The following is a 20,610-nucleotide window of genomic DNA, read 5'->3' as shown; positions in this document are numbered from 1 at the left end:
TAGATGACGGATAGGACTGTAAATGTTCCCAGCTTCAACCTAAGGTACTGTTGATTGCAGTACAAGAATCTTAACTATGAAAAACACTTCTAATTATCTATGTTCCAATCAGAATCACCAGTTTAAAAAGATGCCTAAATCTACCTGTTCTAAGCAGTGATCTAGCCTTCCAACATGACCAGAAAGCATTCAGTAGCAATTTATTTGGCTGTGTTGAACTACACAAACCTTCTCCCTAATGGAGTTCCATGTGGACATCAAGACTAAGGGACATCAAGACTAAGGGAATGCGAGTCTGGATTATATCATAGTTCACCTTCTGCACGCAGACAAGACATACCTCTTCTTTCAGCAGGAAAAGCACTAGACACGAAAGGCATTTGGCAGCCAAATGTGACAGAAGCTTGTCGGAAGATCCCAACAGGAAAATCTAGGGTGAGCACAAGACACATTGTTATTGAGTATGATTTTGCTTTTATTTACAAATGGTAAAAATAAACAAAAATGTAGACTTGAAGTTCTTACTAATTGGCAGTCAGTTTTCTCCTGTCTCAACAGCGTCTGCAGGATTTCCAAATACTGATGTCTGCTGCTTACTCCGGTGTCCTGAGATTGGACTTTGCTGCATAACTTCTGAATCAAGGTCAGCTGAAGCAATGCTATCTCCCTTCGACAGCATGCCTGGGGTCTCAAATGTATAAAGCCAACGGGTTCAGTTTGGGCTGATGTATCACCAAGTTCATGATTTTCATCTCCACCAATATTATTATTGTGGGCATTCAAAGGATCAAATGACAAGGGGGCTGAATGACCTTTAAGTGCACAGGCATGTAGGTTGAGCAGACACACACATACATGGATATCCTTGTTGATTAGGGCTCCTAGCCGAATACAATCATGCATCTGGTGTAAATCTTCAAAGAGTTCCCCCATTTTCTGTGAATGTCTGTGGAGGTTTTTTGCTGCACTTTTGTTCTCGTGCCAAATGTCATTCTATAGTTCTGTAAAATGAATAACATGTTAAGGTACATTTTTTTAATACTTTGCGCATAATCAAAGAAACAAAAACAATCGAATGAAGACCCAAAATATTAAAGAAGAAAATAGCTGACTTTTATTGAGAAAATAAATCTCACCATTTATAAACTATTTGAGCTATTGTGCAACATCTGCTGTACTCATTTACAAGGTCTGAAATGATAAAGAGCTGCAGTTGGATTCAGAGTAATTACAAACTATTTGAAGCAGTGACCTCTGGGGCAGGGTCTCGCCGACAAGTATACGGAGGACAAGCCTCAACTTTAACTGTGGATGAGCGTGATCTGTGAAGGGCAGACTGCTTGAGGCCTAGCCCAGAAACAGGGCAGATCCCTATGGCCTTGGACTCGCTCAAATGCCTTAATAGGGCTCATCTGCAGTGGGCAAGTGCTCAAGGGCCTGTTTTCAAACTCTATGCACCTCACTCTGCCAAACAAGCAGCAACATCCTATTACTAGTCAGTCACCTTTCACTTCCCACCTCGGCTTTAAATTGGGATTATCTGTCATTAACCACATCCTCCTGCTAGCCTGCCACATCCCACCTCCTATTACAAAGACCCCCATCTGTCTCTGTATAACTCTTACAAAGCTCACATATCCTGTCACCTCCCACCTAAACTGTAATCATCCGCCACCTATCCCAAAATGCGCCTCTCCTGTCACTGCCCACCTACATCCTATCATACAGCCACATGTATTACTTCCTGTTTTTCCTCCACTATTGATCTCTATGTCTGCTTGGCATATAAGAATAGTAGGCTATGTCTGGTGCTTCTGAAAAGCTGCTACTGCTGGAGAAGTATCCAACTAAACTTGACTATGTCTTCCTTAATCTTAATTGTTTTAAAGGTGCAACCACATCCCCAGCTGCTATCTGCACACAATGGAACCCTAACTATACACCGCAAGTCAGACAGGAGGTTATCAAACATGAGCCTTACCTCCCTTCTCATGATGAAAGATCTCAAACATCAAACCCCTCTATTCTGCTTTCGATCAATGACAAACAAGAACTTTACAGAGTCAAACAGCATAGGAGATTATCAGAAAGCGGTCTTTAAAATTGACAGACTAACTGGTGGTGCTCTGGGGCTGTAATTCTTAGTAAGCCCCTGGATTAATTCTTGAAAACGAGAATAAAATACACCCAATCACATCCCAAGAAACCTTGCTATATAACACGAGACGTTCCACTGCCCCAGACACATGGGAACTTGTACTGCTGGTTACATGAGTAGTGAATCATAAAAGAAGTGGAGGCCATTCTGTTTTACTCAAGTGGTTGTACAGAGACAACATGTTAAGGTAGCACCTACTGAAGAGAGCAAATATGTTGAGGTATGCTGGTAAGATAATCACATGGTTAATGTAGTTGTTGAATAGATAGCATCGTAGGTCTGAATAATTAAATCCCTCAGCAGGCGATGTATGCTGCAGAGAATTCTATGTCAGGAGCGGAGGCTTCTGATTAGGCTGTCACTTTCTCCATTTATTGTACTCCAGCAGCCCTTAAAAATATAAACATTTATAAACAAACTCCATTTCCCATGAACACCAGGGAAAATGGAAACAAAAAACGTCCCATTAGTAACTGTCCAATCCCATGCCAGGACTCCTCATATCCTCCTGTGTTGGCACTCTATCCTCCTCTTTCTTCGCTGCTCCAGCAGCAAACAGATGAGCGCCTTTTCTTCTTACTTTCTGACTGAAATATGTTAATGCGATGGTTGGGTTTAATGCACGGCTTGGGTTTCGCGCTTGCTAGTGTGTGTATTTCTTTTGAAGGCTTGACCTTTTTCTGTGTTTTCACCGCGGGAGTGCTTTCTCCGCTCCTGTCGCGGTCTCGGCATTGTGAGGCTCTGTGCGCAGGCGGCCTCCCGCCGCTAGAGGACCGCGCTTTTCGCTGCCGCTCCTCGGAGCTTACCCCCCGGTGGGCGCAAGTCGTCGAGTTCCGCTTCTGGATCTCCGGCGGTTGAAGCGACTCGCACTGACTGGCGCACCACGGGGGAAGATCTTGAACGCGCGTTTGCAGCGCTTGCGCTCTCTTTAACCAATTTTCAAACGGCAGCGTTAGGCATAAGTTGGGGATTTCAGAGCCCCTGCCTGGAGCCTGAAAACCCGCGCTGCGGGTAAGACGGTAGTGACAGTCAAGGGACCGGCCCAGGCAGAGCTTTAACTTTGTGCCTCATAGCTTGGAGGCTGTTTGGTCCCGGTGTGCTTTTATACCCTACTACGTGTGGGCCGACAATTATAAGGGTCCTGCCCTACAGTATTCCCCTTTGTTGGTTCGGAACAGCTAGTTGCTGGGTATTTTTATGGAGTATCAGGAATATTATGAGGAGGAGGAGGAGGAACAGGTCATGTACCTACCGGTCGATGACCATTTTTGCCAGGTTATGGATTCCTCCATATGGAAGGCTGTGTCCCGGGTGGTTGAGCCGCTGGAGAAGAAAATTGATTTGCTTCAAGCAAAATGCCAACCCCTCAATCAGAGGGAAGACCTTTCGGGGCCAGTGAAACCCCTATCTCCAGACCAACCATCAACGAGCGCGGTAGATTCTAAACGAAAGCGCTCTGAGGACGCGGGGGTTGATTCAGATGCCTTTTCGCGTTTAAAGAAGGCGTTCTTGGATGCTAAGACCTCTGAACCCCCTAAACCATCGGAAGAGATCCCGGCTGGGGGCTCTGGGGATCCGGATGAGGTGGCCACTGTAGATCCGGATGAGTCCCCTCAGACGTCAGATGGGGATGGGGAGTCTGAGCGCTCGTGGCGGCCCTCCCAACCCACCCAGGCGTCTTCTTCTGATCTTAGTGCAGACATGCTTAATCCGGACGAGTTGCTACACCCGCGCTCGTCGCAATGGGTCCCAGCCCCCAAGGTGGCGGCCTATATGGTAAGTCTTTGGATCAGGAAGTCCGTAGTTGCCTTCGGGCGGAGTGCCCGCGACCTACCTTAGAGGGTAAGGTCGCCGTTACCCCTGAGATTGACCCCAAGATGTCCACCTGTTTATCCAAATTTGTGAAGGATCCCAAAAAGGGCATTGATCGCTCCTGGAGGGCGTGCCAAGATAAACTCTTGGACACGGCGGGGCCTTTGGCAAAAATTCTAGACATGGCCGAGGACGCCAAGGCCTCGGGTTCCCTAATTTCTCGGGACACGCTATCCGGTTGGGCGCAAAGGGAGATTATTTTTCTGGGGAATGCTAATGTGGCTATCTCCACGGAGAGACGGTGGTCCATTCTCATTAAAATTGACCCTAAGTTGGGGGAACTGGCTACATCTGAGGCAGGCCCCATTGCGGACGGTCATCTCTTCGGAGATCCGTTTGTGAAGGAGTTGGGCAAGTTTGTGAATACGTTTAATTCCCTAGATAAGGCCCAAACGCCAATTAAACGTATCTTTACCCCCCGTGTTTTTGGCGCAGCCGGTCGTGGCTGGGGGCGCTCGACCGGCAGACCCTAAAGTAGAGCCTCCTACAAGACTGGCGACTCCCACCGGGGACAATATCAGGATCCAGACAAATTCGGGAACTTCTATCCAACCAGGGGTTTTCCCCGACGCCGTGGTGGCAGAGGAGACGGAGGCTACAAACCACAGAGAGGTGAGAGTTCAGAATGCGACGGGGGTAAGATTGGGGGGCAGGCTTCAGTGTTTTCTTCACGCTTGGTCTTTGCTTACCTCGGACGCTTGGGTCTTGCAGACCGTCAGAGGATTCCAAATAGAGTACTCGGGGATTCCCAGGCTGCAGCTGCGACCCAGGCCTATAACGTTCACCAGCTCAGTGTACGTTGATAGACGACGAGGTCGCGGACCTTCTTCGGAAAGGAGCCATTGCATCCGCGGGGGTTCCTCAGCAATATTTTTCTGGTGGAGAAGCAGGACGGAGGCTATCGTCCGGTGATCAACCTCAAAGAGTTCAATGGGTGGCTCATATACCGCCATTTCAAAATGGAGGGCATTCACCTCCTAAGAGATCTGGTTCAGGAAGGGGACTGGATGGTCCGCCTGGACCTGAAAGACGCCTACCTCACGATCCCCATCTTTGCCCCTCACAGACGTTTTCTGCAGTTTCAGTGGGGCTTGCAGGTTTACGAGTTCACCTCCCTTCCTTTCGGACTATCCTCCGTGCCGTGGTGTTTCACCAAGGTGATGAAGCCGGTGGTGGAGCGTCTCCGTTCAAAGGGCGTCCGATCGATAATCTATCTGGACGACATGCTGGATTATGAGCCAATGTCCACGGAGGTTGATGGTCCACCTTCAGAAAGCAGTGTACCTTCTGGAGTCGCTGGGGTTTGTTATCAACAAGGGCAAGTCAGACCTTCTCCCGTCTCAGAGGATGCAATTCCTTGGGTTTATGATAGACTCTGTGGCTGCCACCTTGTCCCTGCTCTCTCGCAAGTTATCCAAGATCAGACACGAGCTGAGACGTATGTTGGCAAGACCGACGATTTTGCTACGTCACCTGGCCAGGGTGGTAGGACTTCTGTCGTCGTCCATTCAGGCGATATTCCCTGGGCCCCTTCACTACAGGGCCCTTCAGCGACTCAAGGCCTTCCACCTCCGCAAAGGTCTTACCTACTCTCAGGTCGTTCCCCTCACAGAGGAGGCACGAATGGAGTTGCAGTGGTGGATCGACCACATGGAGGCTTGGAATGGCCGGGCAATCTTCGGCTCCAAGACAGATCTGGTAATAGAATCCGATGCCAGTGGCGCGGGCTGGGGAGCGCGTTGCGGCGCGGTCTCTACCGGCGGAAAATGGTCATCTGCAGAAAGAGCCCTTCACATCAACTGCTTGGAGTTGAAGGCGGGTTCATTTGCGATAAAGTGCTGGACGAAGGACAGGATTCAAAGCACTGTCCTTCTGAAGATGGACAATGTAGCAGCGGTGCACTACATCAACCATCTCGGGGGGACCCGGTCCAGGGTGTTATCCGATCTAGCTCGCAATCTGTGGGAGTACTGTCTGTCCAACAGGATATCCCTCTCAGCGGAGCACCTTCCCGGGTCGTCCAATCAAGTGGCGGACTGGTGTTCCCGTCACTGGAGGAATACCAGCCTATGGCAGCTTCATCCCAAAGTATTCAAGGAAATCCAGTTCCGATGGGGTCCGTTTTCAGTGGACCTCTTTGCCTCTCGTCTGGACGCCCAACTGAAGCTTTATTACAGCTGGCGCCCGGACCCGGGAGCATCAGCGGTGGATGCTTTCCTGCAGAATTTGGAGCAAGGAAAAGGGGTATGCATTTCCCCCCTTTGCGATGATCATGCGAATGTCGACCCAGGTGAGGAGACAGCAGGCGGATCTGGTGGTGGTTACCCCGATATGGAGATCGCAAACCTGGTTTCCAGTTCTGATGGAACTTTCCTGGGATTTTCCAATCTCTCTACCCCTCGATCCTGGTCTCCTCAAGGATCCTCACGGGAATCCTCACCATCTACTAGCCGCGGGCCACCTGCGCCTGATAGCCTTGCGGGTTACAGGCAACATTGGGAGGTCCCGGGACTTTCGGAAGATGCTTCCAGACTGCTTGCCAAGTCATGGGATGACAGCACCAATAAGAGGTATCGTTCCGCCTGGGCTCGATGGAGTAGTTGGTGTCTGCGACAACAAGTGGATCCGATGGGGGCGGATGTTGTCCATGTCCTTAACTTCTTAGCCTCATTGGCAAGTGAAGGTTTAGCTTACAGGTCGATAAATACCTTTCGGTCTGCAATCTCGGCGGGACATGTTCCTGTGGATAATCACCCGGTTGGGGATCATCCTTTGGTCTGTAAACTGTTGAGGGGCGTCAGGTTATCGGTACCTCCGGGACCCCGCTACTCAGTTTTGTGGGAAGTGAACAAGGTTCTGAACTTGTTCCGAGAGTGGCGCTCTAATAAGTATTTGTCAAGAAAACAGATCTCAGCGAAGCTCGCGATGTTACTATGTTTAATTTCTTGTCGCAGGGTTTCAGACGTGAGAGCCTTAGATCTTACAGGACATGTCTTTACTCCGGATGGACTTATTTTTCACATTTCTAGGCGTACCAAGTGCGATTCGCGCTCTGTATCATATCCTGCATTCCCAGGTGTCCCTAAGTTATGTGTGGTTAGAGCTCTAAAAGCCTATGAAGTGGCAACGATAGACATACGCCCACAGGGTGTCAAGCAGTTGTTCATTGCTCTTACGAAACCACACGGGGCGGTCTCGTCCCCTACTATCGCGAGATGGGTACGCTGGGTAATGCAGGAGGCTGGTATAGATATTTCCCGTTTTGGGGCCCATTCGGTAAGAGGTGCCATGGCATCCAAGGCTTTTACCCTGGGGGCTCGTCTCGAGGACATTCTGAAGGCAGCAGACTGGTCCTCGGACTCCACCTTCAAAAGATTTTACTTTAAGCCGGTAGTGTCAATGGCTTCTTTGGTGGTGGATAAGCTTTAAACTAGCCTAATCAGAAGCCTCCGCTCCTGACATAGAATGCAAAATTTCCTAGCTAACGTGCAGGAAAGTTTCAATTCTATTAAGGAGGCGGATGCGAGGATTAGCCCACCCGTTCTACATTCGAACCCTCCCAGAATATCTGCGTTATGATGGTAAGTAAAATCTTTATGATGAAGTGTTCACATATCTGCTGTGGTAAGCTGTGTGGCTTTTTATGGTAACTACCTTGTCCGGTGCTGTTGATTGACTTGGATAAAAGTTTATTTCCTGGTGGCTTAATTGGTTTACTTGTACCGTAGGTTCCGATGCTGGCAAGCAGGGATAACGGGCAAAGGACTGTGGTGGTGTTGCAGGAAGAAAGAGGAGGATAGAGTGCCAACACAGGAGGATATGAGGAGTCCTGGCATGGGATTGGACAGTTACTAATGGGACGTTTTTTGTTTCCATTTTCCTTGGTGTTCATGGGAAATGGAGTTTGTTTATAAATGTTTATACTATTAAGGGCTGCTGGAGTACAATAAATGGAGAAAGTGACAGCCTAATCCTCTTCTCCGCCTCCTTAATAGAATTGAAACTTTCCTGCACGTTAGCTAGGAAATTTTGCATTCTGGGTAACAAACTACTTTGTTATGTGAGATAGGTCAGTATGTTACTGCCTCTGCGGCAGAGATCATTATCAGGCCTACGGGTGACAAACATTTAAAAGTAAACAGCAAGGAGTCATTTTAGTCCTTAGATGGTTATATCAGTATTTCATTATTAAAAGGTTGGCAAGTCTAATTTGTTTGGGTAGAAATAATTACTTAAATGCCAAACATTCATTTTGTAGCATGTATTATATGTATTAATCTGTAATTACACACTTAGGCATATGTACTTGAAGCACAGTCTTTATCAATTTACAGCCAAAGGTCACTTTTACATCTCACTTTATTCTTTGGAAACTAGTGCAGTGCCATCTGAGAAAACTTTTTTTTGTTAAATATGGAGTCAAGGTTCCAGCTCCACTGCTTGTTTGACTTCCTTCTGGAAAGATAACATGCTGCGGTAACAATTGATGGATGGAATGCTGAATAAATCAAACATTCACCCCCAGTCAAGAGATCTAGGTTAAATCCATCATACTTTTGCTCACTACACCACCCAAGTTTGGACCCGCCATATGCAAATCAATCTTAAACCTGCTCATCATGAAAACAGTCAAGTCCGAACTGCCAAGCCAGGTCCTACCTGGACCGGAAATAGGCATCCTGGGACCAGTTTCGGTCATGCTAGCTTCAGTCCAGTGACATAGTGAGCAAGGGACCCACGTCTGGGCAATCCCCATCTCACTTATGCCGAAAAATGCTGTGGTAACAAATGATGGATTGAATGCTGAATACACCAGACATTCCCCCCAATAAAGAGATCTGGATTAAATCCATCGTTCTTTTGCTCATTACGCCACCGCAGTTTGGACCCGTCCATCATTTGTGTGTCTTTTGCTTTCTCGCCCTAAGTGCGCCGGGTATGCCCAGACATGGGTCCCGGGCTCATTGTACCACTGGATTCAAGGTAGCCTGGCTGATATGGGGTGATACCACAAAATTGGTCCCAGGATGCTTGTTTCTGGTCAAGACTGATTTGCATAAGGCTTGGTCTTCAGTGGGGTAGCGTGCAAATGAACTATGGATTTAGCTCAGATCTCATGGCTGGAAGGGAGAATATTTGATTTGTTCCGCATTCCGTCCATCATTTGTGTGTTTTTTGCTTTCTCGCCGAACAATAACATGGACAGAAGCAGTGAGTGTACACCAAGATTTTTAACAGAATTAGCATTGAGACTAGGATGGCCCAGTGCCTGCGGTGTAGGCATTCAAATCTTTTTAAGGAGGTTGACACCTATGAGCCTACCTAGAGCAGTTACCAAGGTTGTGGCTAGGCTGACCCCCCCCCAAAAAATGTATAATAAACTAGCAGATCAAATCTACGTCTCAATACACGGAAAGCCAAAGAGTCACAAAGTGATAGCAGAAGAACTTTCAACTTTCCAAGCAAGTATGGTGTCAAAATTTGCATATTGACTCACAACAGTCAGAGATATGTTTGTTACCTACACCTCGCTAATGCCTTATGTGTGCATGTTCTGTGAGCAATGAAAGCTTGCACTAGTCTACTTGTATCTATACTATGAGGAATGCGGTGGTCGAATTTAACTGTCTTCTGTAAAAGACAGAAGCTTGCTTTGCTCCTCCATGTTACACCTGCTCTGAGAGGAGGGAAAGCTTGCATAGCTGCTTCATCGTTGGGGAAAGATTGCTCTGCTGCTGTCCTACTTGTGCGTATCCTCTAAAGGAGGCAAGCTTGTTTTGTTTCTGCCTAATGTGTACCTTTTCTATGAACAAGGGGATGTTCCTACGACTGTTGCCCCATATTATTGACAAACAGCATGTGCTGAATGTGTTTGCTTGACATGCCCTATAAATCTTGTATTGCCTCACAATAAGTGATGCGAGATACCTCTAACCCTGAAATGTGCTGCTGCCTCCCACGTCCACTGTATTTTATTTAACGTGGGTGAGGAAGCTGGTTTAGGAAGGACCAGGCAGCTAACTGCTGCTGGTGCCTTCCCCTTATAAAAAGCACGTGTGAACTACTTCTCTTTACTTTTTTTTTAATTGATCCATCTCATTTTAGTATATAAAGTAAATAAAGAATATTGGTGCCCACGTCATTTTGTAGGCGTGAATATGCATGTGCACACACATCATTATCAAATTACACACCAGCAAATTGACATACCAACGGCATCACACTTTTTTTGTCAAATCTTTTGGCCAAGCTGCACTGTATCTTGTCAATGCTGTACAGCAAAACCAATAGCTCCCAATGGCGTGACCTATTGGCTTTGTGTCAATGTTTCTTTTTTTTGTAAGCACCAAAAAGGGGGAGGTAGACGGAAAACAAAGAGAACTCATCCTCCAAATGTAGGTTCTAGCAACCAAAAGGAGTAACTCTTTTTTCGGATATACATATTGTCAACCTTGTATTGGAAAAGAAAACGTTTTTTCTTTAAATAACCATCACCCACAAGGGTTAACCTTTGGTGGCATGCTTCATCATAGAGTTCTTCCTGACCCGCTGCGGAAAGGGGCGTGCTGCGACCGACCGTTACGTGGGAGCACTGGTAGTATCTGTGCCTATCCAGAATGCAAGTATGTGTAGGAGTGCGGGTTTCTTAAGTGTTAAAAAAGAGGTAAAATTTATCTGGCTAATGGATAAAAGTATTATTTATGGTACCTCCAGTCGATATGATTAAACAAAATGGAGATGGTGAGAGACTTCTGGGGTGCTGTCCCTAAGTTTCTCCAGTCAACTAGTTTCAAGGCTTTTCATCAGGACCTAAGGTGGTAAGTCCCTGGGACCACTGCTTCAGTCGTAGAGATACCTTGTTCTCAAATGAATGTAGAGCTAGATGAAAATTCGTAAATATAAATATATACAGCACCTAGCCGGTCTGTTTCTTAGCTATCTACGAGGATATGAGAAGAGGGAGAATTCATAAAATACACAGCCCTTAGGCATTATTACAGCTTTGTGTTTTGTACATAGTGCACCATGTTGAGTAGATGGTGAAATAGTTCTTGCGTGTCAGAAGTGAACAAAATGTGAGGACTATTGTGAGAAATATACATCTAGGACACATACGACAACTTGGACTACACACAGACAAGAACATACACGTAATTAGCCTCAGTCAGGCATCATGAGTCTAACAACTGCGTTTTTCACTGTTTTTAATTAAGGATTACAATAAAAGTTTTTTTCCCTTGCAAATGTTTTATTATCTTTCACTTTCACTTTTTTTGCACTGCACCCATCATTCCCACACATTATTTATGATCACATCTATGTGTATTGGGAGCTCTGCTCTTTTTTGGTTCTTTGTTCCTCCTACATGACCCATAAAAGTTTATCCACTGGAAATCCCTCTATGATCAAGAGGTACAGTGGATGGTAGGAAGGATACCCAGATGATGATACTGATCACCTCAGTGAATGATGTGAATCCGATTGCTCGTACGGGTCTTTTTCAGTAATTGTTTGCTGTAGTACTCCTGTTGTCATACATGTTTAGAGGTTCCTCCTCAGAAAGGGCTTTGGTTTCAAGAGACCCCCGGATTATTTGTTTTTTTGTGACACTAATAAACATAAATCATTCATAATCATTTTCCTAAAATTCACTATATCTTAGCTATAACGAGACCGTGACGATAGCTACCGCAGATACCCAAAAAATATTACTAAGAAAAAAGGAACATGTCCATTGAACAAAAAACTCACATACTTCACATAAAATGTTACTTTTTTCTCTAAGAACCATCATACATACAACACCACGCTGTCCCCAGTCTTCCGACCTTAACCCATTGCTACACCTCTTACACCGGTGCCCTATTACCCCTGTACGTAATCAAGACTATCCCCAACTCATTCTAACCTCTCTGTCCCTTTTCGCCAGCCTGCACATCTCCAGTCATTCGTCCTCGCAGCACACCCTTTACAGCTCTACCACCTTTGAACCCGGCTCAGTGGAGGATAATTTCCATGTTTGACATGTCTGTGACGCTTGTTGATCTCCTCAGGCAGTGACGGGATGCTTGGCAAAAGATCCTTTGGTGGTACTTCACAAGAGCACAGTCTTAAAGGCAGCCTTCTCTTATTTGCAGGTCGCTCCAGTTTGTTTTTTGATCAGCCCCTTCCAGCTTCTGGGTGACGACAGCGTCACACACCATAAGACGTCCGTGTAATAAAAGGCGGCTTCTTGTTGTACTCTTGGCTCCCCAGACATGATTTCCAAGTGTATTAGGAGCACGTGTCGTTCAGTGCGCAAAGCCATCAGGTTTTAGTTTTTTTTATGTAGAATGGCGACATTCATATTTGCCCTTTATCACCCCTTATTGTAAGAATTCTTCAAGTTGCAGTGGTTAGCAAAAGAGTTCCTGTTTCTATTTTTTACACATTTTCTTTCCATATTACCGCTTATATATTTTCAGTTGGCTCCGGCTACATCATCTTTTCAAATTTAAGAAGCATTTTGTAGCCAAAGGTTAAAAACATTACCATATAATTTTGAGCTGGGTTATCTGGTTTTACAGTTAACAGTTTTCCCCTCAAAACTATTTATGACTGTGGATCCTGCAGTCCACCTACAATTGCCTTCTTAATGTACATCACTTCTAGCCATACCCAAGATAAAGTAGTGTTTATATTTTGAATTTTGAAATGCGTTCCTTCCTTTTTTTTTATTAATTTCTGCCACCCTTTGCCAACACAGATTACACAGGTCGAATTTGCACTTGGTGTGGACATATTTCAAAACTGTTAAGTTTCAACCACGAGGTCATCACTAATCTCTTTGTGCTCAAAGTTATGGACAGGTTCAACACTATAATCCACTTGTTCCGGCCATGAGTTTTGAGTTGTCTGCAGGTGTGTCATTCTGATCAATTTTGCTTAAACTTTCCGCAAATAAACGTTTGCATCCTTCTAATATTACCCACTGTTGTGGATAATCACGGCCTGGTATTTGTGGAGAACGTAGTTTACTACTTCCAGCATTAGTTCAGTTCAGTAAATCTTTATTTCGATGATTAAAAACCATCATAAAAATACATATATACAGTTAAAAAAATAATTAAATAGCATATCTGAACTTTATCTAAAAACAAAGGTGCACAATTATAAAACAAAGTATGGTATACAATCATTCCTTAACATTAACCTCTTGTAATTCTTAATCTTACTGCCACTTAAAAAAAATTCATAATAGAACATAATGTTCGTATATCGTTTGCTCTTTGTAAGAAGAGCAAGGCAGTTTTGGCATGACGAAACTTTGCCTCTTTCAAAATAGCCACCAAAGATTTTCGTCGAGGCATCTGATAAAAAAGGACATAGAAGTACAAAATGAAGGGTGTTCTGCGGAGACCTATTGTCGCACCCGCAGGCAACCTTCTGCTCAATTGTTTGAGTAAAACCAGATGGATAAGACAATATATTTGGAAACATATTGAGCCTAAAACGACACATTAAAAACCTGTCCTGCGAGTTATACATCAAAAATAGATAGGGTTCTATACCCTCACTATTACTCACAAGACAATGAGCAGTTACTGATCTCTTCAACAATTCAGGACCTGTTCTGCGAAATGCAAACTTTGCTAGCAGCAGTTCTTTTATCTGTAATTTACAAGAGGTAGAAATTAGGTTCGGGTTGGTAAAAAGATCCTTCCGGTCTATATCCTCTAGCAAACCTTAACATAATTTAGCCACGGGATTTGCAACCCCTTGTCCCTTTGTAAGCAGTCTGCTACAATTACTCTACTTAATTCTGCCTCGGGATTTACCCAAATACTGAGCCATGCTAAAATGGGGCTCAATTTTACCTGATCTACGATGTAAGGGCTTCCCAGTTCGCTGTGCACAATTGCAGCTGGGGTACTCGGCGGGATTTTTTAAATCCTGCGGAGAAATTGGTCTTTCTCCAGCTGCAGTTGTTTTGCATCCCCAAAGCCCCAAACATCTGCTCCATACAGGGCTTTTGCAGTGCTTATAGAGCCGTATAGGTTCATCACCTGTTCTGGGGACCAGCGGCCCAGCCTTCGGGCAAGATTTAGTATAGCACCATTTGAGGAAACCAATTTTGAACATCGTTCCTCTATCAGGGTTTTAAATTTTAGTGCCCCATCAAATAGGAGTCCCAAATAGGAGAAAGTCTTCACCGTTTCTAAAGTGTGGGACCCTATTTTGTATGCAAAGTTCCTGCAAGGCTTTTTACCTGCCAACATCACAAAGGACTTGCTTAAGTTCACAGAACGGTCTAAACTGTCCATGAATTTTACAAATCCGTCGATCAAACACTGCAAGCTCCACGGGGTGCGAGTAAGCAGGACCGCGTCATCCGCGTACAAAAGTACCGGAATATGACACGTTCCGGCTTTTGGACAGTCTGTGTTCAGGGCAATCAGAGTTCTCTCAAGGTTGTTAATATAAAGTGAGAACAAGAAGAGAGCAAGAATGCAACCTTGCCTCACTCCGCTAGTGCACGGAAAGGGTTCAGTACTCCACCCCTCCGAGCTATAGCGGACCCTGGCAGTGGTGTTCCAGTGTAGTTCTCCAAGAATGTTAATCAGTCCAGGGTCAATTCCCAGGTTGCTCATCATAGCCCATAACTTGTTCCTGTTTACATTATCAAATGCCGCGGCCAGGTCCATAAACCACAGATAAATAGTTTCACTACTGGCTTTTGTGTATTTGGCGACCAGCAAGTAAAGATTAAGACACTGGTCGCTAGTTGATTTTTCTGATCTAAAGCCATACTGGGTGTCTGCTATAGTGTGGTGCTCTTCTGTCCAATCCATAAGTCGGTCCAATACTACCCGGCCCAGGATTTTGGCAGAGACATCCATCAACGATATCAGTCTGTAGCATTGGGGATTGTCCCTGCATCCCTTCTTAAATATAGGGACAATTGTAGCTGTAGACCAGGAGCGGGGCAGCCCAGTTTTAACAGCTGCATTTAGGACCCTCGTCAAGATTGGGGCCCATAGGGCCACATTGCTCAGATATAAATCTGGCGGGGTGCTGTCAGGACCTGGGGCTTTATTTTGAGTGAGACCTTGAATTGCCTTAGTTATTTCTGTGAGGGAAAATTCTACTTCCGAACTCCGTGTTCCATCCCAGCCCCCTTCTAGGTCCGTATCATGGGTTTGATTGTAAAGTCCCTTAAAGTGTATCACCCATTGTTCCGGGAATATATTGGTTCCGATCACCGGGGCACTGGTGTCCTGGAAGTGTGGCCTATTAATTATCCTCCAGAATTCTGTCAGGTCCCTTCTCTCCCCAGTCTCCCTCAAATCGGCCCACATTTCAGCTTAAAGGGCAACCTTTCTCTGTTTTAACACAGTTTTGTAGTTCTGTCTAAAAAGCATTATCAAATAATTGTAGACCATGCGAATGACACTTTTACTCTTTGTGTATTTATAAATCTTTACTGTGTAAATTTTACCAAATGCATAGTAGTTTGTAAGACATTATTCTCTGTGTTTTATTTGATTTGGACCAAACAGTGTATTTAGTAAGATGGGCTGACTGTATAGTGCTGTGCTTTATTACAAGCATGAATGATGTTAGGCTTGCAGTAAAATTTGGTGGAGACTAGCTGACTAAGAACTTTAATAATTTGGCTCTTCTGTTGGGACTGTCTACCCTGTGCTTTTTACACTGGTGAAATACCTAATATTGGCATACCGATTACCATTTAGATCTTCGCTTGGGACAAATGTGATATGTTGCCAGCATTACGTGGTAAATGTAAACTAAAACAAAGTTAAAAAGCTTGTTTGAGTACTTGAACATGGTTAGATTAGGATGAATGACACTTTAATGCGGATTAGTTATTGGGACGTTTGTTTATTGGTAGTTTGAATTACATTTTTAAAAAACATTATTGGTTTTCAAAAGTTATATGCAGTTATTAACATACATCAATTTCTACATCGGGCATGGGTAGCATATATAAGTTAAGTTACAATAACTCACTATGTTGTACATCTGCACCAGCATATATAAGCATCTTGGGTTTGCTTTACTTCATTGCGATCAGTTGTGGTTTGCAATTCGTAAATATAACAATCTACAGCAATGTGATGGATGTGCCCTAAATTGAATAGGTGCTAACCATTCACAAGCAGGTTGATGCGAACAATATTTTGCACAGCCGTACGTCTAACAAAATGAGAACAGACTTGCACAGCTCAGTGAATCCAAAATAAAACAAATTTTGTGTCTGTAGCGTGCTGCCAGGAACGACGCTGCCTGGCCTGTCAGCGTAAACGTTAGTAGACTACTGCAAAGCTCCCCCCACTGGAAGGAGACTCCCGGTGCACAGCATTGAAAAGACAATCCAGTCTTGCGTTGATATTCCAGTTCAACCAAAGTTCAATCAAGAATGCTGAAGAAAGTTCCTTGGTAATTTATTCCATAAATCAAAATTTCCAAAACACGATTCATCAATGTTTCAAGAAGCCTGAAACGATATCATCCAATTATCATAACTCCCAATGCATTTCGGGCTAAATTAAAGCCCTTCCTCAGGGGATCGCTCTATGAACATAAAGGAAAACAAAATGGTATCAATGCCCTTGTCATACACTTATTGCCCCACAGCCATATCCTCAAAACGTGCTGACGAATACAACACATGATATGTGTGAAATATAAACAAACTCGCTCAATGTGCTCACAAGTTAAGGACAAGTGATAGTCAATCCGAGATAAACGAGTACACATGCAGATAGAGTGAAACACGCTACTGTGCGTGACCGTGATCATAGCCCAAAGTGCCCAAATATCATGCGCTGTTGTCTAAGCATGCAGAGCGCTTGGCGTGTACAAAGAAAGTACCCCTGTCGACGATAAATTTGAAGCGCTACGGCTTGGACCTCGTGAAGGCATTAGTGAAAGTGCGCAACATTAACTACGCTGGAAAGTTAGTTCGGGTGCGCGTCAGAAATCGGCCAAGGTCACAACAGTTAACAACGTCCTCGGTAGAGGTACTTACATGATGCGGAGTCAACGGACCGGCTCTGTGTGTAAACAGCTCACAGCCTCGAAGTGCAAGGTAGCATGCAAGTTAATAAACGCGTGGCATGAGAAATAGAGATAGGACTAAAAGCGGGATAATCGACGCCATCTTGGAGTGGTAAAAAACGAAACTGAACCAAAACAAACCCGAAAGTGGTGTACTGAACTTAAAACCCAAATCAAACTGAAACAAGCTCGCGCTCTAGACAGGATAATGTGAATAAAGTTCAATGACTGTGAACTATGCAACATAAATGACAAATACGTGTATCACAAAACATGTGGTGTACCAAGCATGAATAGAATCAAAAACATTTTTGGCATATACAATGTCCAATTCAGATATAACACAAGAATTCCATCCGATCATTCAATCCGTGTGGCTGCATCGTCGCCATGAAGCGGATCCAGAAGTTCTCTCTCTTAAGTAAACTGTTTTTATTGTTATGTGTCAATTTCACTTGCTCCAATATGAGAAATTTCAACTGGGCTACAGTGTGGTTTTTTTCAACAAAATGGGCTGCAACTGACGACTTAATGTTGCCTGTCCTGATGTTACTCTTGTGTTCCAGCAGCCGTGCTCTGATTTTCCTTTCAGTGTGACCCACATAACATTTTCCACAGGGACATTTTAACATGTAGATCACGTTGGCAGAATTGCATGTAGCATTCACTCGTAATTTAATGGGGTGACCCTTCATGGGGTGGTTGGTGACATTACCTAGTATGCAATTGTTACAATTGCTACAGTTGTAGCATGGTCTTAGACCTTTGTAGGTTATCGCTTGGTTCTGCTCCCTTGGTTTTGACAGAATCTCCTTAAGATTGCGTCCCCTAGTGTACGCAAATAGGGGTGGCAATGTGAAGGCTCCCTGGAAATCAGGCTCCAAACTCAGTAAAGACCAGTGGTTAGCAATGATTTTTCTGAACTGGCTGCTCATAACAGAATATTTGGAGACCACTACCATCCGGGTGTTCTCAGTTTTGGGCCGGACCTGTAGAAGGTCTTCTCTGTTCATATTACCACAACGGATCATCGCATTTTCCAGTGTCTGTTGGGGGTACCCACGGCCTTTAAACCTGTCAACCATGTTTAACATTTCTTGTTGACACACATCATCCAAGGATACTATGCGTTTGACACGCATCAATTGCGAAAGAGGTAAATTTTGTTTCAACCGAGGTTGATGAAAGCTCTGATGATGTAAAATGGAATTTCGGTCAGTCGGTTTACGAAAGATTGTCGTGGTCACCCTACCGGCTTTCCGTTCTACTTTCACATCGAGAAAGTGAATGCACTCCCTGTCATAGTTCCAAGTGAACTGTACTCGGTTGTTCACAAGATTCCAAGAATTGAGAAATTTTAAGAGCTCACTTTCTGTTCCTGCCCAGAGCAAGAAAATGTCATCTATAAATCTCAAGTAGAGTTTCCCCTTGTTGAGCCAAGACGGTTGATTCAAAATGTGAGTTTCTTCAAAAAATTTCATAAAAAGGTTAGCGTACGACGGAGCTGCGCAATTGCCCATGGCAGTCCCGCAATAGCTGGTGAAACCATTTATCAAATGCTGTGAAATAACTGTGATATAAGGTGAATACCAATAGTTCTAAAAGAAAAACTTTTAAGTCAGCATCCAGGTCGGAGTTGACTAGTTCATGTTCCACAGCCATTATTCCAAGGTCATGAGGTATGCAAGTGTACAGAGAACAAACATCCACTGTGCACAATATCAACTCCTGGTTATCAAGTGGTTCAACAGCTTGTTGTAATTTGATGAGAAAGTCAGTGGTGTCCCTGACATGTGATCTTGTCTTCTGTACAAATGTCTGCAGATATCTGTCCAGGAACTTGCCTGTCGTTTCATGGATGCTCCCTTTAGTCGAGACTATGGGTCTCAACGGCGGTCTTGTGGGGTGCTTGTGCACCTTGGGCAGCATGTACAGTGTTGGAGGTCTGGGATTCATAGGGGTGAAATAGCGTCTCACTCGGTCATCAATAGTTCCATTGTCAAAAGCCTGACTGATCATATCAATGAGAATGGAGGCAAACTCATTAGTTGGATCCGTTGTTAGAGGAGCATAAGTGTTCAAATCCGAGGTGTGAGCACGAACCTGTTCAGTGTAATATGTGGTATCCATGATCACAAGTGTGCCTCCCTTGTCAGCAGTTTGACACACAATTGCACTGTTGTTTGCTATTTTTTGCAGCGTGTTTTTTTCGCTTTTGGTTAAATTGTCATGTTTAATCTTGGACTGAAAGGGAAGTTGTGCAATGTCTCTCTTGACTAAATTCTCGAACATGTCGAGGATCTTGTGACTCACAGGAGCCATGAAAGTACTGTGTGGCCGTAGTCCACGCAACATGTCTTTTTTAGAGCAGGGCCTGAACCAATCCACCGACCCAGGCGGGGCAAGACCCGCAGAGGTAGAAAAAGAAAAGGCCAAAGGCACCAGGAGCAATCGTCGGAAATGACGAAGCATGACAACTTGGCAATCAATATTTCTTCCACCAGACTGGATGAGGAGGAAATACGGGTTCTACAGGAAGGACAATCTTTTGTGCCGACAACTAACACCAACACGCTGGAATTGGAGGTGAGCACCTTCAAGCTGCTTCGCAACATCCGCCTGAGACACTATTTTGACAATGTGATAACCAGACCCACGCATGGGGAAGACATGTTGTGTGGACTACGGCCACACAGTACTTTCATGGCTCCTGTGAGTCACAAGATCATCGACATGTTCGAGAATTTAGTCAAGAGAGACATTGCACAACTTCCCTTTCAGTCCAAGATTAAACATGACAATTTAACCAAAAGCGAAAAAAACACTCTGCAAAAAATAGCAAACAACAGTGCAATTGTGTGTCAAACTGCTGACAAGGGAGGCGCACTTGTGATCATGGATACCACATATTACACTGAACAGGTTCGTGCTCACACCTCGGATTTGAACACTTATGCTCCTCTAACAACGGATCCCACTAATGAATTTGCCTCTATTCTCATTGATATGATCAGTCAGGCTTTTGACAATGGAACTATTGATGACCGAGTGAGACGCTATCTCACCCCTATGAATCCCAGACCTCCAACACTGTACATGCTGCCCAAGGTGCACAAGCACCCCACAAGACCGCCGTTGAGACCCATAGTCTCGACTAAAGGGAGCATCCATGAAACGACAGGCAAGTTCCTGGACAGATATCTGCAGACATTTGTACAGAAGACAAGATCACATGTCAGGGACACCACTGACTTTCTCATCAAATTACAACAAGCTGTTGAACCACTTGATAACCAGGAGTTGATATTGTGCACAGTGGATGTTTGTTCTCTGTACACTTGCATACCTCATGACCTTGGAATAATGGCTGTGGAACATGAACTAGTCAACTCCGACCTGGATGCTGACTTAAAAGTTTTTCTTTTAGAACTATTGGTATTCACCTTATATCACAGTTATTTCACAGCATTTGATGAATGGTTTCACCAGCTATGCGGGACTGCCATGGGCAATTGCGC

General features: G+C 44.6%; 1 protein-coding gene across 3 annotated transcripts in view; it reads right to left on the bottom strand.

Moving 5' to 3' along the window:
• LINS1 (lines homolog 1) overlaps positions 1-20,610 on the bottom strand; it is a 216,291-nt gene that overhangs the window by 163,514 nt on the left and 32,167 nt on the right. For 2 of the 3 annotated variants that reach the window (XM_078683108.1, XM_078683110.1), the window contains exons 2-3: positions 526-1,001; positions 341-430 (exon numbers count right to left, since the gene is read on the bottom strand). In XM_078683108.1, coding sequence (XP_078539234.1) covers positions 341-430; positions 526-933 — 498 coding nt within the window. In that variant the 5' untranslated portion in view covers positions 934-1,001. Of the gene's footprint in view, positions 1-340; positions 431-525; positions 1,002-13,597; positions 13,674-20,610 lie in introns of those variants that run through there. The other variant, XM_078683109.1, reaches the window with a different exon arrangement.

Source organism: Lissotriton helveticus, chromosome 3_1, assembly GCF_964261635.1.
Source record: "Lissotriton helveticus chromosome 3_1, aLisHel1.1, whole genome shotgun sequence".
In the NCBI taxonomy this organism is placed as follows: domain Eukaryota; kingdom Metazoa; phylum Chordata; class Amphibia; order Caudata; family Salamandridae; genus Lissotriton; species Lissotriton helveticus.
This window is presented reverse-complemented; position numbering and strand designations above follow the sequence as displayed.